The following is a 27,635-nucleotide window of genomic DNA, read 5'->3' as shown; positions in this document are numbered from 1 at the left end:
AGGGGGGCTGCAATGTGGATTAGGGGAGCAGAGCTGAAGGGGGGCTGCAATGTGAATGAGGGGAGCAGAGCTGAGGGGGCTGCAATGTGAATGAGGGGAGCAGAGCTGAGGGGGGGGGGGGCTGCAGTGTGAATTAGGGGAGCAGAGCTGAGGGGGGGGCTGCAATGTGAATGAGGGGAGCAGAGCTGAGGGGGGGGGGCTGCAATGTGAATGAGGGGAGCAGAGCTATGGGGGGCTGCAATGTGAATGAGGGGAGCAGAGCTGAGGGGGGGGGGCTGCAATGTGAATGAGGAGAGGAGAGCAGAGCTGAGGGGGGGGGGCTGCAATGTGAATTAGGGCAGCAGAGCTAAGGGGGGGGGCTGCAATGTGAATGAGGGGAGCAGAGCTCAAGGGGGCTGCAATGTAAATATGGGAGCTGCAATGTGAATGAGAGGAGCAGAGCTGAGGGGGGCTGCAACGTGAATAGGGGGGGCAGAGCTGGGGGGGCTGCAATGTAAATGGGGGGGGGGGGCAGAGCCGAGGGGGCTGCAATATGAAGGGGGGTTCTGGTAACTGGTCTTTCCCACGGGGCAAAATAGTCTAGCACCAGCCCTGCATGTGTTTTGCGGGCATTCTATAGTGGGTGGAGCCTGCTCAGCCCCTCCCACATGTTTGCTCTATGCTCGTGCTATACACAGCACTGTGATGATGTCATTGCCACTTTATAAGGTAATATCTGGGTTTGCAAAGACATTTGGTGCACAGAAAGTGGATTTTTATCCATTATGACTATTGAGGAATATATTACCATTCCTTCTTCTTTCTGCCCGGAGTTCAGCTTTAAGGTTCTGTTTCCTGGGAAGGTTTTGCAGTGGTTTGGGAAATCTTCCCCTGGTTTGGGCTTCGCTGATCTCAGATACAAATCAATTATTAACACAGAGTCGGCCTCAGGGAGGTTTTTGTAATGCTAAGTGCTGGTGTAAGTAAAGTGTCGGTGTAACGCTTGCAGGTATTATTACCTCTCACAGAGATCAGACTCCTCCCCCTGACTATGGTGTCTTCTCTCCCTCATCCACCATCAGATACCTGAACTAAGGTGTCCGCTATTTCATTTCTAGTGCCTGCACTGTAGCTTTAAGGTTCTTGGCTGTGTGTGTGCACATTGTGTGACACAGATCAGCCTCTGCTACTGACGTGCTAGAAAGTTACACTGCACAGTCTGAGTGAGTGATCGCTGGTTAGGGGAGGCTGAAGAAAAAATAGACATGTGCGGTTCGTTTAGTTCCGAATCGAAATTCGCACAAATTTTTCCATTATTCAGAAATGTTTCAGAATTACAATAGTAATGAATTTAAACAAATCTGAAATAATAAAACAAAAAGCTTGGATGAAATTTTGAATCGAATTTGAATAGTTGTCCAATAAAATTCAAATTTTGAACAGAATAAAATGGAATAGAAAATAAAGGGATAGAATAGAATGCAAGAGAGTAAAACAGAACAGAATTCAAATTAAAAGAACAGAAAAAAAAATAGAATCAAAAATAAAGGAAATCGCATGGAGTAAAACAGAACAGAATACAAAATAAAAGAATAGAATAGAGAATAAAGGAAAGGGATTGAGTAAAACAGAACAAAATAGAATAGAAAATAAAAGAACGAAATAAAATAGAATAGAAAATAAAAGAACGAAATAAAATAGAATAGAAAATAAAGGAAAAGAAATAGAATAAAAAAATAGAATATAATAGAAAAGAAAAAAACAATAGAACAGAATAGAAATTATATAACCGTCTTCCGGATTAAGAATTTGAATAGAATAAAAAAATAGAATAGAATAGAAAAAAAAATAGAACAGAATCAAAAAAAATAAATCATAACCATCTTCCAAATTTCGAAGTGAATAAATTTGAATTCAAATAGAGTAAAAAAAAAAAAAAGAACAGAAAATAAAATGAGAAAATAGAAAAGAAGAGAATAGAAAAGAATGGAATAGAAAGAATATAATTATCTTCCAAAATTTAAATTTCGAGTAGAATAAATTAAATTTCGATGACCGAATTCTGAAAATTCAAATAGATTTGAACGCAAAATAAACAAAGCGAATTCTGAAAATGAATTTAAATTAATTTAACCACTTCCCGACCACCCGCTGAGTTTTACTGGCTCGGCTGCGCGAAATGACGTAGCCCTACGTCGGTTGCGCGCGTGGTGCTGGAGGAGGGGGGCGAGTGCGCTCCCGCACCCACTAGGCAGCGGGGACTCCAATCCATGGGGCAGGTGGCTCTGATTGCTGCCTGACACCCGCGATCGCTCCCCGCTGACAGAGAAGGACGGGCAGCTGTTGTAAACACAGCCGGCCGTTCTTCTCCCTGGAATGATCATAGAGCCCCTGTGATCCTTCTATATAGAATCGCAGGTCTCTGTGTTGATTCAACAAGCCCATCCCCCTCACAGTTAGAAAGCACCCCCCTTAACCTTTTGATCATCACTGTGTTAACCCCTTCCCTGCCAGTGTCATTAGTACAGTGACAGTGCATATTTTTAGCACTGATTACTGTAGTAATGTCACTGGTACCCCCAAAAGTGTCAAAAATGTCAGTTAGGTGTCCAATCTGTCCGCCGCAATGTGGCAGTCCCGCTAAAAATCGCTGATCGCCGCCTTTACTAGTAAAAAAATAAATAAAAATAAATAAAAAATGACATAAATCTTTCCCCAGTTTGAAGACGCAATAACTTTAGCGCACACCAATTAAAATACGCTTACTGGGATTTTTTTTTTTACCAAAAATATGTAGCAGAATACAAATTGGCCTAAAATGATGAAAAATTTTGATTTTTTTTTTTATTTGGAATGTTATATAGTAGAAAGTGAAAAATATTGTTTTTTTTTTTTCAGAAATGTCACTTGTCCCACCAAAAAAAATAAAAAAATCGCTGATCGGCGCCATTACTAGTAAAAAAATAAATAAAAATAAATAAAAATTACAAATCTTTCCTGTAGTTTGTAGACACGATAACTTTAGTGCAAACCAATCAAAATACGCTTATTGGGATTTTTTTTTTTTTTTTTTACCAAAAATATGTAGCAGAATACAAATTGGCCCAAAATGATGAAAATTTATTTTTTTTTTTATTGGGAATGTTATATAGCAGAAAGTGAAAAATATTGTCCCCCCCCCCACCCCCCAAAAAAAAGAAAATCGCTGATCGCTGCCATTATTAGTAAAAAAAATAAAAATGACATAAATCTTTCCCCTAGTTTGTAGACGTGATAACTTTTACGCAAACCAATCAATATACACTTATTGGGATTTTTTTACCAAAAATATGTAGCAGAATACAAATTGGCCTAAATAGATGAACAAATTTGATTTTACATTTATTTTATTGGAAATGTTATATAGCAGAAAGTGTAAAATATTTTTTTTTTCTCTTTTCAGAATTGTCACTTTTTTATTTATAGCGCAAAAAAAAAAAAAAATCGCACAGGTGATCAAATACCACCAAAAAAAGCTCTATTTGTGGGGAAAGAAAGACATCAATTTTATTTGGGTACAGCGTCGCACAACGGCGCAATTGTCTATTAAAGTAATGCAGTGCCGAATCGCAGAAAATGGCCTGGTCATTAAGGGGGGAAAATCCTTCTGGTCTAGAAGTGGTTAACTAAATACATTTCTGTAAATAAGGAATCTAAATGTAATGAAACAAAACAATTTTTTTTTTCTTCATACACATACCTAGAAGTAAAGCTTTCCTGTTCTTGCAGGTGTGTAAGTGACACCACAGTATTTCTAAATCTACTGGAGGAATGGTGTCACCCTCCTGGGTGTGGTCAGGCGGGTCAGATAGGTAAATTTGCAGACATGTATTCCGGTGTTGTATTTAGGAATTCAGCTTTCAGTCATATGAAATGGCTTTCATAGTAAATGTGTGTTATAGTCATGTTTTATTTTTGATAGAAAAACTGGAACTGTAAAGGGAAGAGGATAAAAGAGGGGGGGGGGGGATAAAAAGGGGGGGATATCAAATTGCTATCAAGGTTAGAAACCATACAAAAAAAGCCCATCATCCCCTTCTCTCTTTAATTGACTCTATTGGGCTGTGTGATACATTTAGCATGATTGAGAGAACTTAAATCCAATGAATGAAAAGGGGCGGGGCCAATGACTGTCAGGCTCGGGAGGAAAGCATTAGATGATGCTGGCCGTCCTCCAGCCAGGAAATGAGGCAGGGCTCTATCTGACTTGCTGCAGTTTCTAATGCACATTATGAGAAGCTCACAGTGTGCAGTGAAATCAGAATAAGCCATTTCAGTCCAGGAGAGGAGCCGGTACAGGGGGCAAAATGTCAGCGGTGTGACAGAGGTACGGGGAAGCGGTATTCCTCGTTCACTCAGCACACTTCTATACCACAAGGCACAACCTGGAAGTAATGTCTGCCAGGTAGTGCAGAGATGGTGCAGGAGTGAGCAGCGAACACTAGTATGTATTAGCCTCTCATTAGAATATGATGAATAAACAGGACCTGTGCCCGCCTATATCAGGTGTTCCCATCAGAGTCTCCTTTGCATCACCTGTCCCCCTTAGAGCCCCCCTTGCATCAACTGTCCCTATCAGAGCCCCCCTTGCATCAACTCTCCCCATCAGAGCCCCCCTTACATCAACTCTCCCCATCAGAGCCCCCCTTGCATCAACTCTCCCCATCAGAGCCCCCCTTGCATCAACTCTCCCCATCAGAGCCCCCCTTACATCAACTCTCCCCATCAGAGCCCCCCTTACATCAACTCTCCCCATCAGAGCCCCCCTTACATCAACTCTCCCCATCAGAGCCCCCCTTACATCAACTGTCCCCATCTGAGCCACCCTTACATCAACTCTCCCCATCAGAGCCCTCCTTACATTACCTGTCCCCATCAGAGCCCCCTTTACATTAACTGTCCCTGTCAGAGCCCCCCTTGCATCAACTGTCCCCATTAGAGCCCCCCTTACATTACCTGTCCTCATCAGAGCCCCCCCCCTTACATTACCTGTCATCAGAGCCCCCCCTTACATTACCCGTCCTCATCAGAGCCCCCCCCCTTACATTACCCGTCCTCATCAGAGCCCCCCCCCTTACATTACCTGTCCTCATCAGAGCCCCCCCTTACATTACCTGTCATCAGAGCCCCCTTACATTACCTGTCCTCATCAGAGCCCCCCCTTACATTACCTGTCATCAGAGCCCCCCCTTACATTACCTGTCATCAGAGCCCCCCCTTACATTACCTGTCCTCATCAGAGCCCCCCCTTGCATTACTTGTCCTCATCAGAGCCCCCCTTGCATTACTTGTCCTCATCAGAGCCCCCTTACATTACCTGTCCCCATAAGAACCTCCCGTTACATTAACTGTCCCCATCAGAGCCCCCCTACATAGGCTGTTTGCATCAGGGCCCCCCTTTCATCACTGTTCGCATCGGAGCCCCCCTTCAATTGTCCCCATCAGAGCCCCCCATTACATCAACTGTCCCCATCAGAGCCCCCCATTACATCAACTGTCCCCATCAGAGCCCCCCTTACATCAACTGTCCCCATCAGAGTTCCCCCTTACATCAACTGTCCCCATCAGAGCCCCCCTTACATCAACTGTCCCCATCAGAGCCCCCTATTACATCAACTGTCCCCGTCAGAGCCCCCTATTACATCAACTGTCCCCGTCAGAGCCCCCCCCTTACATCAACTGTCCCCGTCAGAGCCCCCCCCCCATTACATCAACTGTCCCCGTCAGAGCCCCCCCATTACATCAACTGTCCCCATCAGAGCCCCCCCATTACATCAACTGTCCCCATCAGAGCCCCCCCCCATTACATCAACTGTCCCCATCAGAGCCCCCCCCCCCATTACATCAACTGTCCCCATCAGAGCCCCCCCCCATTACATCAACTGTCCCCATCAGAATTCCCCCTTACATCAACTGTCCCCATCAGAGTTCCCCCTTACATCAACTGTCCCCATCAGAGCCCCCCTTACATCAACTGTCCCATCAGAGTTCCCCCTTACATCAACTGTCCTTATTAAGGCCCCTATTACATCAACTGTCCATATGCACTGCAATAGACTGGAGGGGTACAAGTTAAAAATCTGGGGGGGGGGGGGCACAACACCCTCCTAGACTTGGGCCTGGTACTCAGAGGGGGCCCCAGAAGTGTCAGACACCGGAGTTTCCTCAGATATGAAGATTAATGGCAGCTGGTGGGACCAGTAAGGGTTAGCGCTCAGCTTTGCAGTGAGGACTTTTTTGACCGTAAATTGCTTCCCTTGTGTCTTGAGTAGAGTAATGCTTTTCATTTCCCTACCTATCCTGTTTCCCGTGTCTTGGTTGCTCCAGTGATCATGTTGTCTTCTTGTCTTGCAGGTGTAGCAAGCAGCAAGGACAGAAATATGGCGGTGAACAGCACATTGGCGGAGCAGCTCTTCCATGCTCCGAATTGTGATGGATGGAAAACCTACATGGAGTGGGCGATCTACCACCTGGCCTGCATTGTCTTCCTGTTGGCGAGCATGGGTGGCAGCGGAATCCTTGGCTGCATTTACATCTTTTTCGTAATGGGGGGCTCGTTCTGTTTAATGGCGCTGTGGGGTGGCCTGTTCATCTGTGGTGTGGACATTGTGACCTGGAACTCCATCCTGATGGCGTTCTGCCTGGGGCAGATTGGACATCTGCTGTACAGATTACACAAAGAGTCCTACGGAGAGGTCTATGATGATCTGTACCAAACCCTGTACAAGCCCATGCATGTTCCATTAACTGTCTTTAAGGACATCGCTCACTGTAGCGGGATGGAGGTCCATTCCCTGAATGCTGACCAGAGTTACGCTCTGGAGGGAAAGACGCCCATTGACCGCCTATCTCTTCTCATCTCTGGAAGGTGGGTGATGAAGACAGCTGCATCCAACATCTTTTATTTTATCTATCCAAGGCATCATTAACTTCTTGATGTTGGGGGGCTTGCAGGAGAGGAGGGTGGAGGGATGACATGGGGCGGTGTGTGCAGAAGAGGAGTGTGGAGGGGTGACATGGGGCGGTATGTACAGGAGAGGAGTGTGTAGGGATGACATTGGGTGGTATGTACAGGAGAGGAGTGTGGAAGGATGACATGGGGCGGTATGTATGTTATGTAACGGTATCAGCCAAATGATCAGACCAGTGGTGATGTGCAATTTCTACTTTACTTGACAATGTGGAACGTAGATTACACAGGAGATCATGTGAACAGGGGTTTGCAGTACAAAACAGCAATATGAGGAAGGGAGAAACATTTATAATACATGTGAAAACAATTCTATTGCAGTTCTAGTAGTGGCCACTAGATGGCAGCAGAGTGCTCTGAGTTCAGTTTACTGATAGGATAAAGAGCAGAAGATTCTCACGTGTTCCAAGAGATTGATCGTTCATTCAGCAGACTGTTAGCTGAGGGGATTTCCTGCTGGCACAGACTTCACACAGGCGCTGCTGATGCTGACTTTGGTCAGGAGGCTCTGGGGGCCATAGATAGGACCAACCCACTGCTTGGACAGCTTCTCCACATGGACTGTAACAGAGTCCTCTCCAGTGAGTGGGGCTTGGATAGATGCTGCGTGCACTTGTGCTCACTGCTGGTGGCCCGCACACCAGACTTGGCAGATATCGACCCAGCACCTGGGGACATCTCACTTGCCCAGTCACTGCTGTCCCATCAGGCAGGATCTCTCTGAGCACAGGAAGCTGGGAGGAGCTGGCATTTATACTCCCTGGGCGTGTCCTGGAACTCAGGGGATGCTGGGAGCCCAGAGGATTGTGGGGAATCGAGTTAAAGGGACTTGCACCTGCATCTGAATAAAGGGGCACACCACTACATGTACAGGAGAGGAGTGTGGAGGGATGACATGGGGAGGTATGTACAGGAGAGGAGTTTGGAGGGGTGACATGGGTTGGTATGTACAGGAGAGGAGTGTGGAGGGATGACATGGGGTGGTATGTACAGGAGAGGAGTGTGGAGGGATGACATGGGGCGGTATATACAGGAGAGGAGTGTGGAGGGGTGACATGGGGCGGTATGTACAGGAGAGGAGTGTGGAGGGATGACATGGGGCGGTGTGTACAGGAGAGGAGTGTGGTGTGGGGGGATGACATGGGGCGGTATGTACAGGAAAGGAGTGAGAAGGGATGACATGGGGCAGTATGTACAGGAGAGGAGTGTGGTGTGGGGAGATGACATGGGGCGGTATGTACAGGAGAGGAGTGTGGAGGTGTGACATGGGGCGGTATGTACAGGAGAGGAGTGTGGTGTGGGGAGATGACATGGGGCGGTATGTACAGGAGAGGAGTGTGGAGGTGTGACATGGGGTGGTATGTACAGGAGAGGAGTGTGGAGGCTATGACATGGGGCGGTATGTACAGGAGAGGAGTGTGGAGGTGTGACATGGGGCGGTATGTACAGGAGAGGAGTGGGGATGGATGACGTGGAGCGGTATGTACAGGAGAGGAGTGTGGTGGGATGACATGGGGCGGTATGTACAGGAGAGGAGTGTGGAGGGATGACATGGGGCGGTATGTACAGGAGAGGAGTGTGGAGGATATGACATGGGGCAGTATGTACAGGAGAGGAGTGTGGAGGGGATGACATGGGGCGGTATGTACAGGAGAGGAGTGTGGAGGGGATGACATGGGGCAGTATGTACAGGAGAGGAGTGTGGAGGGGATGACATGGGGCGGTATGTACAGGAGAGGAGTGTGGAGGGGATGACATGGGGCGTTATGTACAGGAGAGGAGTGTGGAGGGATGACATGGGGTGGTATGTACAGGAGAGGAGTGTGGAGGGATGACATGGGGCGGTATGTACAGGAGAGGAGCCTGGAGGGGTGACATAGGGCGGTATGTACAGGAGAGGAGCGTGGAGGGGTGACATGGGGCGGTATGTACAGGAGAGGAGTGTGGAGGGATGACATGGGGCGGTATGTACAGGAGAGGAGTGTGGAGGGGTGACATGGGGCGGTATGTACAGGAGAGGAGTGTGGAGGGGATGACATGGGGCGATATGTACAGGAGAGGAGTGTGGAGGGATGACATGGGGCGGTATGTACAGGAGAGGAGTGTGGAGGGGTGACATGGGGCGGTATGTACAGGAGAGGAGTGTGGAGGGATGACATGGGGCAGTATGTACAGGAGAGGAGTGTGGAGGGGTGACATGGGGCGGTATGTACAGGAGAGGAGTGTGGAGGGGTGACATGGGGCGGTATGTACAGGAGAGGAGTGTGGAGGGATGACATGGGGCGGTATGTACAGAAGAGGAGTGTGGAGGGATGACATGGGGCGGTATGTACAGGAGAGGAATTTGGAGGGGTGACATGGGGCGGTATGTACAGGAGAGGAGTGTGGTGGGATAACATGGGGCGGTATGTACAGGAGAGGAGTGTGGAGGGATGACATGGGGCGGTATGTACAGGAGAGGAGTGTGGAGGGATGACATGGGGCGGTATGTACAGGAGAGGAGTGTGGAGGGGTGACATGGGGCGGTATGTACAGGAGAGGAGTGTGGAGGGGTGACATGGGGCGGTATGTACAGGAGAGGAGTGTGGAGGGATGACATGGGGCGGTATGTACAGGAGAGGAGTGTGGAGGGATGACATGGGGCGGTATGTACAGGAGAGGAGTGTGGAGGGGTGACGTGGGGCGGTATGTACAGGAGAGGAGTGTGGAGGTGTGACATGGGGCGGTATGTACAGGAGAGGAGTGTGGAGGGGTGACATGGGGCGGTATGTACAGGAGAGTGTGGAGGGATGACATGGGGCGGTATGTACAGGAGAGGAGCGTGGAGGTGTGACATGGGGCGGTATGTACAGGAGAGGAGTGTGGAGGGATGACATGGGGCGGTATGTACAGGAGAGGAGTGTGGAGGGGTGACATGGGGCGGTATGTACAGGAGAGGAGTGTGGAGGTGTGACATGGGGCGGTATGTACAGGAGAGGAGTGTGGAGGGTATGACATGGGGCGGTATGTACAGGAGAGGAGTGTGGAGGGATGACATGGGGCGGTATGTACAGGAGAGGAGTGTGGAGGGGTGACATGGGGCGGTATGTACAGGAGAGGAGTGTGAAGAGATGACATGGGGCGGTATGTACAGGAGAGGAGTGTGGAGGGATGACATGGGGCGGTATGTACAGGAGAGGAGCGTGGAGGTGTGACATGGGGCGGTATGTACAGGAGAGGAGTGTGGAGGTGTGACATGGGGCGGTATGTACAGGAGAGGAGTGTGGAGGGGGTGACATGGGGCGGTATGTACAGGAGAGGAGTGTGGAGGTGTGACATGGGGCGGTATGTACAGGAGAGGAGTGTGGAGGTGTGACATGGGGCGGTATGTACCCAAACTGTTCCCACAAACTTGGGAGCATGAAATTGTCCAAAATGTCTTGGTATGCTGACACCTTAAGAGTTCCCTTCACTGGAATGAAGGGGCCAACCCCAACCCCATCCCCTGAAAAACAACCCCACACCATAACCCCCCCCCTCCGCGAAATGATTTGGACCAGTGCACAAAGCAAGGTCTTTAAAGACGTGGAAGAACTTCACTGGCCTGCACAGAGTCCTGACCTCAACCTGATAGAACACCGTTGGGATGAAGTAGAGCACAGACTGCAAGTGAGGCCTCATCAGTGCTTGACCTCACAAATGCTCTTCTGGAAGATTGGTCAAACATTCCCATAGACACTCCTAAACCTTGTGGACAGCATTCCTAGAAGAGTTGAAGCTGTTATAGCTGCAAAGGGTGGGCCAACTCATTATGAAAAATGAACCCTACGGACTAAGACTGCGATGCCATTACAGTTCATGTGCGTGTAAGCCCAATACTTTTGGTATTATAGTGTACACTGGGGGCATGGAAGGAAAAATAAATAACAGAAGGAGCTGGATCACAGAAAGTTGACCATCTCACCTATATGAGCTTGTTAAGACATCCCATTTCAGATCCATGGACAATATGGAGTTGGCCCCCTTTGTGGCTATACTACCCTTCACTCTTCTGGAAAGGCTTCCTACAAAATTTTTGAGTGTCTTTGGGATGTTGTGCCCATTTACGAGGTTAGCTGACGTTGGATGAGAAAACTTGGCTCACACATCAGACCTCACAATGGGCAACCAAAAAACCCATGGCTCACTATCGGTGTTCCAATTCACCCTAAAGGTGTTCAGTAGGGTTGAGGTCAGGGCTGTGTACATATTGTTAGGTACAGGGATAGGTACAGGGATAGGTACAGGTACAGGGATAGGTACAGGGACAGGGATAGGTACAGGGACAGGGATAGGTACAGGGATAGGTACAGGGATAGGTACAGGGATAGGTACAGGGACAGGTACAGGGATAGGTACAGGGACAGGTAAAGGGATAGGTACAGGGACAGGTACAGGGATAGGGATAGGTACAGGGACAGGTACAGGGACAGGTACAGGGACAGGTACAGGGACAGGTACAGGGACAGGTACAGGGATAGGTACAGGGACAGGTACAGGTACAGGGATAGGTACAGGGATAGGTACAGGTACAGGGATAGGTACAGGGATAGGTACAGGGACAGGTACAGGGATAGGTACAGGGATAGGTACAGGGACAGGTACAGGGACAGGTACAGGGATAGGGACAGGTACAGGGACAGGGACAGGTACAGGGATAGGTACAGGGACAGGTACAGGGACAGGTACAGGTACAGGGATAGGTACAGGGATAGGTACAGGGACAGGGATAGGTACAGGGACAGGTACAGGGACTGGGACTGGAACAGGTACAGGTACTGGGACAGGTACAGGGATAGGTACTGGGACAGGGATAGGGACAGGTACAGGGATAGGTACAGGGATAGGTACAGGTACAGGGATAGTTACAGGGATAGTTACAGGGACAGGTACAGGGATAGTTACAGGTACAGGTACAGGGATAGTTACAGGGACAGGTACAGGGATAGTTACAGGTACAGGGATAGGTACAGGTACAGGGATAGTTACAGGGACAGGTACAGGGATAGTTACAGGGACAGGTACAGGGATAGTTACAGGTACAGGGATAGTTACAGAGACAGGGATAGTTACAGGGACAGGTACAGGGATAGTTACAGGGACAGGTACAGGGACAGGTACAGGGATAGGTACAGTGATGTCGATTCGCGGGAAGAGGTTAAGGAGGAGTTCATACACTTTTGTCTGTATCATGTCATCCTGGAGTATCCGGGGAACTGCAGCTTTTGTTATTCAATTTTTATTTAATTATTTAATACTATGTTACTCTATAGATTTATGAGAATGATTACTAATGCGCTGCATTCCTTTGATTGATCTTTTAATTTTTAATGAGCTTTTAGGTGCATGCACTAATCTCTGGTAATGAATGTGTTCAGAGTGACTGTGCATAATCTCCTTGTATATACTGTACTATATTAAAGCTGCAACCTTGGCACCAACATTTTACTTTCTTTCCCTCAGCAGCTGCAGAGGTATATACAGGGTGCATCTCCTAAAATTAAAATATCATCAAAAAGTTAATTTATTTCAGTAATTCAAATCAAAAAAGTGAATCTCCTATATTTTATATAGATGCGTTACACACAGAGTGATATTTTTCAAGCATTTCTTTCTTTTAATTTTGATGATTATGGCTTACAGCGAGTGACCCCCCAAAATTCAGTATCTCAGAAAATTAGAATATTACATAAGACCAATAAAAAAATAAAATAAAGATTTTTAACCACTTCTGGACTGGAAAATTTCCCCCCTTAATGACCAGCCCATTTTTTGCGATTCTGCACTGCGTTACTTTAACTAACAATTGAGCGGTCATGCAACGCTGTACCGAAAAAAAAATTTATGTAGTTTTTTCCCCACAAATAGAGCTTTCTTTTGGCGGTATTTGATCACCTGTGCGATTTTTTTTTTTTTTTTTTTTTTTTTTTTTTTTTTTTGCGCTATAAACAAAAAAAGAGCGACAATTTTGAAAAATATAACAATTTTCATATTTTTATATGAAATTGTCAAAAAAAAATGTAAAAATCAAAATTCTTTACATTTTAGGCCAATTTTGTTTTCTGCTACAGCTCCGTTTTTTTTTTTTTTTTTTTTTTTTTGCGCTATAAACAAAAAAAGAACAAAAATTCTGAAAAAAAAAAACTAAAATAAAGTGAAAATATATTCCAACTAGCCGCGCATTACACCCAAACATATATGAGTGAATAGATAAATCAATACATTTGTAAAACGATAAAAAAGTGACAATAAATGAATGGGGGGGGGGGGTTAAATAAAAATCGTGCTCAAGGATAAACCATGCCAACCAACATTCCACATTCAATCCACTGTGATCAAAGATAATAATAATAGTTGGTGATCAGATAAGAGTCCCGTGCTGGTTAATGGGTCGCCGCAAAGTCCACCCCCTCCGTGATTCCGCACCTCTCAGCTAGTAAACTCACCCTATAATATTGCCCCCCCCCATAATATTGCCCCCCATCTTGATGGTTTGGGCCAAATGCGCAGTTTAAATCACCAATGCATACAAGAGAATCCTCCTTGGGTAGCTCACTCAGGCCAATTCCTCCTCCTCCCATCTCTACACTAAAACCACCCGCTGGCGTCCTACGCAGAGGGCGGAGCACGTATTGACGTGCGCACAATTCTGTGTCTCAGGGGCGCGCTCCTATATAATATTTTTTACTTTTCCCCTTTATAAAATTCCCAATATAATAAATGTAAAAATCTATTTTTTTCATCCTTTTAGGCCAATTTGTATTCTGCTACATATTTTTGGTAAAAAAAAAAAAAATCCCAATAAGCGTATATTGATTGGTTTGCGCAAAAGTTTTTTTGTTGACAAACTAGGGGAAAGATTTATGTCAGTTTTATTTATTTATCTTTTTTACTAGTAACAGCGGCGATCTGCGATTTTTAGCGGGACTGCGACATTGTGGCGGACAGATTGAACCCCTAACTGACATTTTTGACACTTTTTTGGGGGGACCAGTGACATTACTACAGTAATCAGTGCTAAATAATATGCACTGTTACTGTACTAATGACACTCGCAGGGAAGGGGTAACACCAGGGGGCAATCAAAGGGTTAAGTGTGTCACTAGGGGGTGCTTTCTAACTGTGTGGGGGATTGGCTCACTGCATGAACACCGAGATCTGTGTTCCTAAAAAAGAGGATCTCTGTGTTCATTACTGACAGAACAGCGATTTGCCGTGTTTACAATGGCAGACCGCCGTTCTGTCTCTATGGGGAGCGATCGCGGTGCCCGGGGGCAATCACGGCCGCTGATCAGCTTCCCCTATGGTGAATGGGCGCACGCCACCACTAGTGGTCCCTGGAATCGATGTACAGTTACGTCATTTAGCAGGACAGAGCCGACCTGCTGCAGTATATGTATTGCTGGCGGTTGGCAAGTGGTTATTACAGAAATGTTGTCTTAGTGAAAAGTCTGTCCATGTACAGTATAGGATGCACTGAATATTTGGTCGGGGCTCCTTTTGCATGAATTACTGCATCAATGCGGCGTGTCATGGAGGCGATCAGCCTGTGGCACTGCTGAGGTGTTATGGAAGCCCAGGTTGCTTTGATAGCGGCCTTCATCTCATCTGCATTGTTGGGTTCGGTGTCTCTCATCTTCCTCTTGACAATACCTCACAGATTCTCTATGGGGTTTAGGTCAGGCGAGTTTTCTGGCCAATCAAGCACAGTGATCCCATGATCATGTGACCAGGTATTGGTAGGTTTGGCTGTGTGGGCGGTGCCAAGCCCTGCTGGAAAATGAAATCAGCGTCTCCATAAAGCTGGTCAGAGGGAAGCATGAAGAGCTCTAGAATTTCCTGCTAGAGGGCTGAGCTGACTTTGGACTTGATGGACCAACCCCAGCAGATGACACGGCTCCCCAAATCAACACTGACTGTGGAAACTTCACACTGGACCTCATGCAACTTAGATTATGTGTCTCTCCACTTCTCCTCCAGACTCTGGGACCTTCATTTCCAGATGAAATGCAAAATATTCCACAGTCGGTGATGATTTGGGGAGCCGTGTCATCTGCTGGGGTTGGTCCACTGTGTTTTATCAAGCCCAAAGTGGGACACTACATGTAGGGCTGCTGTTAAAAATCAAGGGGCCCCATACAGCCAACCTGGCAGTGCCCCCCCCCCCCCCCAAATATATTAAGACAATATTTTCACTAAAAATACACTAAAATCATTATTAGCAGACACAAACATAACAAAGAACCTGTGTGAATTAGCCCTTTTTAATTGTTTTTTTTACATTACACACACACATATATATATATATATATATATATATATATATATATATATATATAATATATTATTTTAATAATATTCTAGATTTATTTTATTATTATTTTAATAATATTTTATTATATTATCATTACATATTTTGATTTTAATATATTTATATATATTTTTAACTATATATATATATATATATATATATATATATATATATATATATATATATATATATATATATATATATATATATATATACGTATGTATGTATGTGTGTATATATATATATATATATATATATATATATATATATATATATATACATATATACATACATATTCTTTTTTTTTTTTAATTGTTAAAATATATTGTTAATTGTTCAAATAAAATTAAGTATAATTATAGTAAATTGTTAAAATATATATATATATACATAATTCTTTTTTTTAATTGTTAACTTTTTTTACAATTTTACATTAAATTTTTTAAAAAATGATTCATTACAATATTTGATACTTTTTTGTTCTTTTTACAGGGAAGCCTGCAGTGCTGGGGCGGGCGGGGGTGCACAGTGAATGGGGGGCACACAGAGAGAGGGGGGGTATCGGAAGCAGGCAGCACAGGGAGGGGGATCGGTGTTGGAGAAGCAATTACAGGAATGATGCCCTGTGTCTCTCCCTGCAGCGTCTGAAAAGCTGGCAGGAGGGGAAGAAACTGGCTTTCAGCTGCTGCAGAGAGCTGCACAGGGCTTCTGTCTGTAATTGCCCCTCCGCCCAACCACACTGATTACCTGTGCTGTAGGGGCCCCCCTGTGTGCCTGGGTCTCCTACAGGAGGACTGGTGCCCCCCCCCCCATCAGCGGCCCTGACTACATGAATTAAAGAACAAAACAAATAATTTTTAATAATTTTTAATAATTTTGTGGCATATATGCACAAGTATACAAACAGCCTCTTTATCCACATCAGAATAAAAGTAGGTTACATTCTTCCATGGGTAGTAGAAAACATTGCGTTTTTGAACCCTGAGGGAGATGGGCAGAAATGCGATTAATCATCCTACAGACCAGAATCCTAATTTATTTAGTGTCTTTTTAAATGGGACAAATTAAAGGATAAAAATTAGACATTTTATCTACAGTAATAATATATTTTAAATAATCAAAAAAAAAAAAAAAAAAATGTTTTTTGTTTGTTTGTTTTTTTGTTCACTTTGTTCCTTAATTTGTGTAGCGTCCTATTAAAAAATAATACAACTGAATGAATAAAGAGCCTAAAATGTATTTCCTCTGCAATGGTTTTTACCAGAATCCTATTTTTTTTTTTTTAAATTATAATTTTTGTGGCATTATTTAATAGGACAAATTATAGAATAAAAATGATACTTTTTATCGACACTAATAATATATATACTTTTTTTTTTTTTTTTTTAAATAATACTGATTAAAGTAAAAAGAAATGCATTTTTTGTTTGTTTTTTTGTGTAAGGATTTAATTAAAAAAAAAAAATGTGTTTGCAAGACAATATCACCAAAAGAAAGCCTTGTTTGTCCTAAAAAACAGAAACAAAAAACAAAAAAGAAACCACAATACTTGTATACAATATTTGTATAATATTTGTATAACTTTAAATGACAAAGTTATTACTGATACCCATAACTGTAATGTTATCATTGCTAAATGGGGTGGTAGCTAAACCCATTAAAATTCCCCAAAAACCACTTTAATTTTGGCTTCCTTATTTTTTCCATTTTGCCAAAATTGCTATAACTTCATAGACATTTCAAGATTTTTATTAAAATGTCTCTGAAATAAAAAAAACATATTTTTTTTCTCATTTCTACTAGGTGATCATATTCTTATGTACACCTAAAATTATTTAAACATGGCAATTGGCTAAAATTCACAGAAATTTACAGGATTTTTACTAAAAATTAAAAAAGAAAATGAAAACTCTCAACTTTTCTTATTTTTCTGATCATGTTCAGATGAACACCTGAAATGATGTGAAAACACTTTAATCGACTAAAACATTACAGAAATTTACAGGATTTTCACTAAAATTTCTCAAAAGAATAAAACTCAAATTCTCTCATTTCTACTAGGGTATCATATTCATATGTACACCTAAAATTATCCAAAAACACTACAATTGACTAAAACGTTACAGAATTTTCACAAAAATTTCTTAAAAGTGAAAACTACATTTCTCTCATTTCTACTAGGTGATCATATTATTCATATGTACACCTAAAATTTTTCAAAAACGCTACAATTGGCTAAAAGTTTACAGAATTTTTACAAAAGTTTCTCTGAAATAAAAACTCGACAATTGTCTAAAAACATCAAAAAAATTTAAAGGATTTTCACTAAAATTATAAAAAAAATCAAAACTCAATTTCTCTCATTTCTACTAGGTGATCATATTCATATGTACACCTAAAATTATTCAATAACATGACAATTGGCTAAAACCTCACAAATGTACAGGATTTTCACTAAAATTAAAAAAAAAAAAAAAAAAATTAAAACTTTCAATTTCTCTTATTTCTACTAGGTGATCATATTCATATGTACACCTAAAATTATTCAAAAACACGACAATTGGCTAAAACCTCACAGAAATTTTACAGGATTTTCACTAAAATATCTCCAAAATAAAAACTCAATTTTTCTTGACTTTCTACTAGGTGATCATATTCATATACACACCTAAAATTATTCAAAAACACTACAATCCGCTAAAAGTTTACAGAATTTTTTACAAAAATTTCTCTGAAATAAAAACTCGACAATTGGCTAAAACCTCAAAAAAATTTACAGGATTTTCACTAAAATTTTAAAACATCAAAAAAAATCTAAATTGGCTAAAACCTCACAAATGTACAGGATTTTCACAAAAATTTAAAAAAAAAAAAATTAAAACTTTCAATTTCTCTTATTCCTACTAAGTGATCATATTCATATGTACACCTAAAATTATTCAAAAATACTACAAACTCCTAAAAGTTTACTGAAATTTACAGGATTTTCACCGAAATGTAAAAAAAAAATGAAAACTCTCAATTTCTCTCATGTCTGCTAGGTGATCATATTCATATGTACACCTACAATTTTTCAAAAACACTACAATTGGCTAAAAGTTTACAGAATTTTTACAAAAGTTTCTCTGAAATAAAAACTCGACAATTGCCTAAAACCTCAAAAAAATTTACAGGATTTTCACTAAAATTTTAAAAAATGTAAAAATCAATTTCTCTCATTTCTACTAGGTGATCATATTCATATACACACACCTAAAATTATTCAAAAACACTACAATCAGCTAAAAGTTTACAGAATTTTTTACAAAAATTTCTCTGACATAAAAACTCCACAATTGGCTAAAACCTCAAAAAAACTTACAGGATTTTCACTAAAATTTTAAAAAATTTAAAAATCAATTTCTCTCATTTCTACTAGGTGATCATATTCATATACACACACCTAAAATTATTCAAAAACACTACAATCAGCTAAAAGTTTACAGAATTTTTTACAAAAATTTCTCTGAAATAAAAACTCGACAATTGGCTAAAACCTCAAAAAAATTTACAGGATTTTCACTAAAATTTTAAAAAATTTAAAAATCAATTTCTCTCATTTCTACTAGGTGATCATATTCATATACACACACCTAAAATTATTCAAAAACACTACAATCAGCTAAAAGTTTACAGAATTTTTTACAAAAATTTCTCTGAAATAAAAACTCGACAATTGGCTAAAACCTCAAAAAAACTTACAGGATTTTCACTAAAATTTTAAAAAATTTAAAAATCAATTTCTCTCATTTCTACTAGGTGATCATATTCATATACACACACCTAAAATTATTCAAAAACGCTACAATTGGCTAAAAGTTTACAGAAAGTTACAGATATTTTTTACAAATATTTCTCTGAAATAAAAACTCAACAATTGGCTAAAACCTCAAAAAAATGTACAGGATTTTCACTAAAATTTAAAAAAATTTAAAAATCTATTTCTCTCATTTCTACTAGGTGATCATATTCATATACTCACACCTAAAATTATTCAAAAACACTACAATCAGCTAAAAGTTTACAGAATTTTTTACAAAAATTTCTCTGAAATAAAAACTCGACAATTGGCTAAAACCTCAAAAAAATGTACAGGATTTTCACTAAAATTTTAAAAAATTTAAAAATCAATTTCTCTCATTTCTACTAGGTGATCATATTCATATACACACACCTAAAGTTATTCAAAAAACACGCCAATTGGCTAAAACTTTAAAGAAATTGTACAGGATTTTTACTAAATTTGAAAAAAATCTCAGTTTCTCTCATTTCTAGTAGGTGATCATATTCATATTGAAATTATTCGAAAACATTGCAGGTCCCCTTTATTGAGCACGATATAAACAGTGGAAGACTCTGGACTATGACATCATGTTCAGTGTCAGGATTTCTCCCATCTCTGTAAATGACCCACCATGGTTCCAGATGTGGTGATGAAGTCTTCAATGACTTGGGTCTTTGTGTTCCGCAGGGTGAAGGTCAGTCTGGATGGGCAGTTCCTGCATTACATCTTCCCCTATCAGTTCCTGGACTCGCCAGAGTGGGAATCACTGCGTCCCTCGGAGGAGGGGACATTCCAGGTGAGGAGACCACCCAGACTTCTTCTTAAAGGAATCTGTAGTGAAAAGTCATGAAAGTTGTCATTGCTGACCTCTCCTTAGAATACCGCTTCCCGGCCTTCCATGATGATCCAATGGCTTTCCAAGTCAACTAAATGGAGCAAATATGCAGATTAGAAGTTCTGACTTCTCTCTGACTTGCATGTTCAGAAGTCCGGGCAAATAACATTATAAGATGGAGATCAACAATGGCACCGGTGCCTCCCGGCCCTTTAGGAGATTTAGGAGGCGGGACGGGGTTTCAGATCATGATTGGCTGTCATGGCGGTCACATGGTCGGAAAAATGCTGCTCACAATTGGGAGCTTTCCGTTAGCCGTTGGTAACTGTGCCAGGAGAGCGCAGGGCACGTGCTTTCATGAGAGCTGTATTTACACAAATTCATGCAAATATGCGGCTGCTTGGCGCCAAGGCCCACCCACTAAGATATGCGGCCGGCAACAAGGGGTTAACCACTTGCCGACCAGACCTTTTTTTTTTGGCACTTTTTGTTTCCAATCAGCATTAGTTATTAGTTATAGCCCCCAAACATTATAATCTATATAATGTTTGGGGGTTATATATATATATATATATCAATTATTAATATATATATGTGTGTGTGTGTGTGTGTGTGTATGTATATGTATGTATATATATATATATATATATATATATATATATATATATATATATATATATATAGATATATAATAAAATATACAATGTTTTGCATTGTTGCCAAAAAGTTTGATTTTGGTTTCATCTGACCAGAGCTCCTTCTTCCACATGTTTGGTGTCTCCCAGGTGGCTTGTGGCAAACTTTAAACAACACTTTTTATGGATATCTTTAAGAAATGGCTTTCTTCTTGCCACTCTTCCATTAAGGCCAGATTTGTGCAGTATACGACTGATTGTTGTCCTATGGACAGAGTCTCCGACCTCAGCTGTAGATCTCTGCAGTTCATCCAGAGTGATCATGGGCCTCTTGGCTGCATCTCTGATCAGTCTTCTCCTTGTATGAGCTGAAAGTTTAGAGGGACGGCCAGGTCTTTGTAGATTTGCAGTGGTCTGATACTCCTTCCATTTCAATATTATCGCTTGCACAGTGCTCCTTGGGATGTTTAAAGCTTGGGAAATCTTTTTGTATCCAAATCCGGCTTTAAACTTCTCCACAACAGTATCTCGGACCTGCCTGGTGTGTTCCTTGTTCTTCATGATGCTCTCTGCGCTTTAAACGGACTTCTGAGACTATCACAGTGCAGGTGCATTTATACAGAGACTTGATTACACACAGGTGGATTCTATTTATCATCATTAGTCATTTAGGTCAACATTGGATCATTCAGAGATCCTCACTGAACTTCTGGAGAGAGTTTGCTGCACTGAAAGTAAAGGGGCTGAATAATTTTGCACATCCAATTTTTCAGTTTTTTATTTGTTAAAAAAGTTTGAAATATCCAATAAATTTCGTTCCACTTCATGATTGTGTCCCACTTGTTGATTCTTCACAAAAAAATTACAGTTTTATATCTTTATGTTTGAAGCCTGAAATGTGGCAAAAGGTCACAAAGTTCAAGGGGGCCGAATACTTTCGCAAGGCACTGTATATGTGTGTGTGTGTGTGTGTGTGTGTATGTATGTATGTATGTATGTATGTATATGTGTATATATATATATATATATATATATATATATATATATATATATATATATACTGTATATAATTAGTATATAATTAAAAAAAATATATAGATATAAATATATATGTTTTTTTTTTTTAGCAGAGACCCTAGACAAAGTCACTGACTAATGACCTCACCTCAGCCTAGGAAAGGTCACTGACTGGTGACCCCATCTCAGCCAAGGAAAGGTCACTGACTGATGACCCCCACCTCAGCCCATGGAAGGTCAATGACTGGTGAGCTCACTTTACCCTTTAAAAGGTCACTGACTGGTGACCTCACCTCAGCCGAGGAAAGGTCAATGACTGGTGACCTCACCTCAGCCTAGGAAAGGTCAATGACTTGGGGACCTCACCTCAGCCTTGGAAAGGTCAAGGACTGGTGACCTCACCTCAGCCTAGGAAAGGTCACTGACTGGTGACCCTATCTCAGGCTAGGAAAGGTCACTGACTGGTGACCCCATCTCAGCCCAGGAAAGGTCACTGACTGGTGACCTCACCTCAGCCGAGGAAAGGTCAATGACTGGTGACCTCACCTCAGCCTAGGAAAGGTCAATGACTGGTGACCTCACCTCAGCCTAGGAAAGGTCAATGACTTGGGGACCTCACCTCAGCCTTGGAAAGGTCAATGACTGGTGACCACACCTCAGCCTAGGAAAGGTCAATGACTGGTAGCCTCATCTCAGTCTAGGAAAGGTCAATAACTGGTAACCTCAGCTGAGTCTAGGAAAGGTCAATGACTGGTAACCTCATCTCAGTCTAGGAAAGGTCACTGACTGGTGACCCCCATCTCAGCCTATGAAAGGTCAATGACTGTTGACCCCATCTCAGCCTAGGAAAGGTCAATGACTGGTGACCACACCTCAGCCTAGGAAAGGTCAATGACTGGTGACCACACCTCAGCCTAGGAAAGGTCAATGACTGGTGACCCCATCTCAGCCTAGGAAAGGTCAATGACTGGTGTCCACACCTCAGCCTAGGAAAGGTCAATGACTGGTAACCTCATTTCAGTCTAGGAAAGGTCAATGACTGGTAACCTCATCTCAGTCTAGGAAAGGTCAATAACTGGTAACCTCATCTCAGTCTAGGAAAAGTCAATGACTGGTAACCTCATCTCAGTCTAGGAAAAGTCAATGACTGATAACCTCATCTCAGTCTAGGAAAGGTCACTGACTGGTGACCCCCCACCTCAGCCTATGAAAGGTCAATGACTGTTGACCCCATCTCAGCCTAGGAAAGGTCAATGACTGTTGACCACACCTCAGCCTAGGAAAGGTCAATGACTGGTAACCTCATCTCAGTCTAGGAAAGGTCAATGACTGGTAACCTCATCTCAGTCTAGGAAAGGTCAATGACTGGTAACCTCATCTCAGTCTAGGAAAGGTCAATGACTGGTAACCTCATCTCAGTCTAGGAAAGGTCAATGACTGGTAACCTCATCTCAGTCTAGGAAAGTTCAAGGACTGGTAACCTCATCTCAGTTTAGGAAAGGTCAATGACTAGTAACGTCATCTCAGTCTAGGAAAGGTCAATGACTGGTGGCCACACCTCATCCTAGTAAAGGTCAATGACTAGTAACCTCATCTGAGTCTAGGAAAGGTCAATGACTGGTAACCTCCTCACAGCCTAGGAGAGGTCAGTGACTGGTGACCTCACCTCAGCCTAGGCAACATCACTCTCTGGTGACCTCACCTCAGCCTAGGAAAGGTCAATGACTTTAGCTCAGGAATTTATTCATACAGACTTGTGAAATCGCTAAAAGGTCCAAATTTAAAGTCAAGCTGTTTGTAAACTTTGCATGAACATATAGGCAAAAGTGTACAAAGTAAAAAGCAGTAATTGTACTTTTTATTTATATAATCCTCTCTCAGGTGACGCTGACGGCGGAGATGAACAGCACGTACATCAGCTGGCCCCGGAAAAAGCTTTACCTTCTGCTGGCCAAGGAGAAATACATAGCTCGCCTCTTCTCCTCGCTACTCGGCTTTGACATTTCGCAGAAGCTGTACGCCCTCAACGACAAGCTGTTCGCCAAGTTCGGCCTCCGATTCGACATCCGCCTGCCCAGCCTCTACCACGTGCTAGAGCCGTCCCCAGAGTCAGCGGGCGACATACGACCTATCGCGGATCCCCTGGCCTCCCGCCTTCAGCAGGACGACCCACCCCCGAGGAAGGCCCCACCCCCGAGCAGCCGAGGTCCGCGGCCGGAGAGTGGCAACCTGGGTGAGGACTCAAGCAGCCTCATTCTAGACGATTTTGCAGAGCTGCCTGGCTCCTTTATGGATTATGGGAGCGAGGGGGAGTATTTGAAGTGAGAGGGGGCCGGGCAGCTGGTGAGGCAGTGCCCCGTAAGTACCACCCTGCCTGCAAATCCTTGTAGAGTGTGTGCTTGTGCTTGCCAGTGTGGGCTTGTCTAACTCCTCCTTATAGATGTCGGTTGTGCCACTTGTGGCTTTGTGCTTGGTGTTTGCGGCAATATGAAAGCCCAAATGAAAGAGAACCAGTCACGTCTGGATTACTCTTTTTATTGCAATGATTTATTAATTTTTTTTTACATTTTGTGTGGCCTCCCAGTTGACTGCATTTGTATCAGATGCTTTAGCTTTATATTCCAAGGTCAGATTTCAATTGCTCAATGTGTGGGTGGTGGCGCAAGCAGGGAATTCATTTAAAACAATGCAGTGTCTATCTTACGGTCTTTTGAACTACCAGTTCTGTCCATGAGGTGGATGAAGCACAGTCTCTGAGCTCAGGGCCAGCTTGGAGGGAAGTGGAAGCGATCTCCAAACATGCAGAAATAAGAAAGAGAACAGGCGCCTCCAAGTGTATCAAAATAAAATTAGCTGTGCAACATAATATATGAAAATATCTGTGCAACACCAAATGCTTCTATAATGCATGAAAAATCAGATGAAGGAAAAGTCCAAGTGTGAGATGGAAGTGAAGAAGACCATCCACAAAGGAAAGAGAACTCCCTCAGTGCCCTTATAAAACAGTGCACTCCTCCTGTTATGATGAATCAATGTGTCCCAACCATGGATGGATTGATGCAGGCAGGTGCAGACTGGCAACTTTCGGCCCAGGGGGCAAGTACAAACCAGAGGCCCATGGTGCAGGACTCAACCCCCTCTCACTCTCCCTCTTTCCATCCTCCTCCTGACCCCCATTCCAGGCTGAAGCTCTGCTCCAGGTACTCTCTACTCACTGGCTGAATCTGGGTTCCTGACCTGGCCAGCGGGGGGCGGTTTGGGCGAGCTTGGGGAGTTTGATCTGGGCTGGCTGGGGGAGAAGAGTCTCCAGTGGGGCATGGAACTGGCCTCTGCTCAGACAGATTACACCATCCATGCTGGGGGTGGGTAGGCCTCCTCTCTGTCCTTGTCTACCACCTGCACTTAGTAGGTCAGCTGCGGGGACTTTTTACTTCTCTTCACCAGGAACCCCTTAGGCATGTCTGTGGCAGGAGTGGTGCAGCCTTTTTATGGGGCATCAGAGTGGCCCGGGGGGGGGGGGGCAATTGTCCCCCTGGCCTAGTCCTCCCCTGGATGCCAGTGAAATCAATAAGTGTAGAAATTCCCACTCACCAGATGATGTTGATCCTCCTAACCCTACGGCAATAGGATCAAACGGGGTTGTCTGGTCTATGTGACCCAAATGGCATGTCACCAATCCTTCCTCCTCTGTCTCTCAGAAGATCCAAGTTTCAGGGGTGGAGGTGCAGAAAAAATATAAAAAAAACGGAGAGCGACCTCCACTTCATGTGATAACGTAAGGTAGTTTTTATTTGATCAAAATCCCAACAGGGACATAAAACTACATGCAATAAAATGTAAACTCTCTCGTGCAGGTTACCAGACCCGCCAGAGGCCAGCATGCCTTCCACCTACGGGTTTGTAAGTCGCAGCGTGCATCTCAGCTTGACGCGTTTCGTCATCAAACGTGACGTCTTCAGGAGCTTCTGAAGATGTCATGTTTGATGATGAAACGCATCAAGCTGCGACGCTCGCCGTGACATACAAACCCGTAGGTGGAATGCATGCTGGCCCCTAGTGGGTCTGGCTTGTGTGTAGTGCGGTAACCTGCATGGTAAAGTTTGTTCTCATATTACATTCTATTGTATGTAGTTTTATGGCTTTGTTTGAGATTTTAAAGTAAATAAAAACTACTTTACGTTATCACGGGAAGTGGAGGTCACTCTCCGTTTTTTTATATTTTTCCTGCACCTCCACCCCTGGAGCTTGGATCTTCTGAGAGGCAGAGGAGGAAGGATCGGTGACATGCCATTCGGGTCACAGAGACCAGACAAGCCGTTTAGATCCTATTGCCGTAGGAGGATAAACATCATCTGGTGAGTGGGGATAAGGAGGATAAACATCATCTGGTGAGTGGGAATTTCTACACTCATTAATTGCACTGGGTGATACCTGGCTCCCCGCATCCATCCATCCATCCATGAGTGGGACACATTGATTCATCACGACAGGAGGGGTGCAATGTTTTATATAGGCACGGAGGGAGTTCTCTTTCCTTTGTGGATGGTCTTCTTCACTTCCATCTCACACTTGGACTTTTCCTTCATCTGATCTTTCATGCATTATAGAAGCATATGGTGTTGCACAGATATTTTAACTTATTATGTTGCACAGCTAATTTTATTTTGATATGTTTATGTTGTATATGGTACACTGCACACATTAACAAGCGCTGTTATCTGCTTGGAGTATAATACCCAGTAGAGCCTTTTTTTATCATCACTTACCCATTGGCTTACACAGCAGCTGCCATATTTGCTTTATTTAGCACTGTAGCACTGCCCCCTAGAGGGCTGCTGGATTGTTCACCTTGGGATCCCCCTGAGTTAACGATAGCAACTGCAGCATGCACAATATAACTCTTTACGCTCTGGCTCAGTCAATGAACAGTCTAGGGGATGTAGTTTTTGTGGTTTTATTTAAATTAGGGATAGGAGAAGGGAAGAGTGGGATACTCCAGCTTGAACTATTCACAGTAGATGAGGACTCCTGTCTGAAGATGGAGCCAGGCTGCTGATTCACCTTGCCACTTAGATGAATTTAGGATTAAAGAGGTTGTAAACTTGTTTAAAATTTTTTTTTATTTTTTACAACCTGCAAGAGAAAGACATAATGAGCTAGTATGCATCGCATACTAGCTCATTATGAAATACTTACCTTAGAACGAGCCCCCGCCGTGCCGCTCTCTTGCCTGTATGACGGGTGACATGACATGTCGCTCGTCTTCCGGGATCGCGGCATCCGGTCATCTGATTGGCCGGAGCCGCGGTGACGTCACTTCCGCGCACGCGCGCGGGAGCCGACGGTCACGGCACGGGGCTCTGAAGGAACGGCACGATCAGCCGTTCCTTCAGAGCGCATGCGCCAGTGACGTCACTGGCTGCATTAAAGGTAAATATCTCCTAAACGGTACATGTTTAGGAGATATTTACAGTACCTATAGGTAAGCCTTATCATAGGCTTACCTATAGGTACAACTTCCTGAGGAGGGTTTACTTCCTCTTTAAGTCTATGTAGATGACTTGTTAAGATGAATTATCTTCGGGATGCACACCTAGTACCCCCTTTCACTCCACCCGCTGACAGCCATTCTCTGACTATTCTACACCGGGGTGGCTCCCTTAGGTCAGGCCCCTAGAAACGATCCCCTTTACTCACGATACTGTTTTTCAAGGGTCTCCAGTGTCTCTACCACTTCAGTCAGCTCTCCTGGACCTCCGGGTTATGCTCCTTCCTTCTTATCCCCAGGCCGACTGCCTGCGACCACGTGGCACTGCTACAGAGGAGGAGGCAAGCACTACCCTCCCTCCGGGACTCTGCTTACCAGCCAAAGACCCCGCAGCACATGTGCTCCTGGCTTTTATACCACACCCCACAATGCACCGAGGCAATCAGTCTGTGCCAATCACTGGGGCTGTATCAAAGCCAGTGTACCCATTGGTCAGATTTCCTCCACTGTCCAATATGCC

General features: G+C 43.4%; 1 protein-coding gene across 2 annotated transcripts in view; it reads left to right on the top strand.

The window, feature by feature from the left end:
• Positions 1-27,635, top strand: part of POPDC2 (popeye domain cAMP effector 2) — a 46,660-nt gene that overhangs the window by 4,466 nt on the left and 14,559 nt on the right. Inside the window, exons 2-4 of one of the 2 annotated variants that reach the window (XM_082246824.1) lie at positions 6,373-6,886; positions 19,828-19,936; positions 23,509-23,860. In XM_082246824.1, coding sequence (XP_082102950.1) covers positions 6,399-6,886; positions 19,828-19,936; positions 23,509-23,860 — 949 coding nt within the window. In that variant the 5' untranslated portion in view covers positions 6,373-6,398. Of the gene's footprint in view, positions 1-6,372; positions 6,887-19,827; positions 19,937-23,508; positions 23,986-27,635 lie in introns of both variants that reach the window. The other variant, XM_082246823.1, reaches the window with a different exon arrangement.

This window comes from Pelophylax lessonae, assembly GCF_965119305.1.
Source record: "Pelophylax lessonae genome assembly, chromosome: 2".
In the NCBI taxonomy this organism is placed as follows: Eukaryota; Metazoa; Chordata; class Amphibia; order Anura; family Ranidae; genus Pelophylax; species Pelophylax lessonae.
The sequence above is the reverse complement of the archived record's forward strand: the minus strand, read 5'-3'. Positions and strand labels throughout refer to the sequence as shown.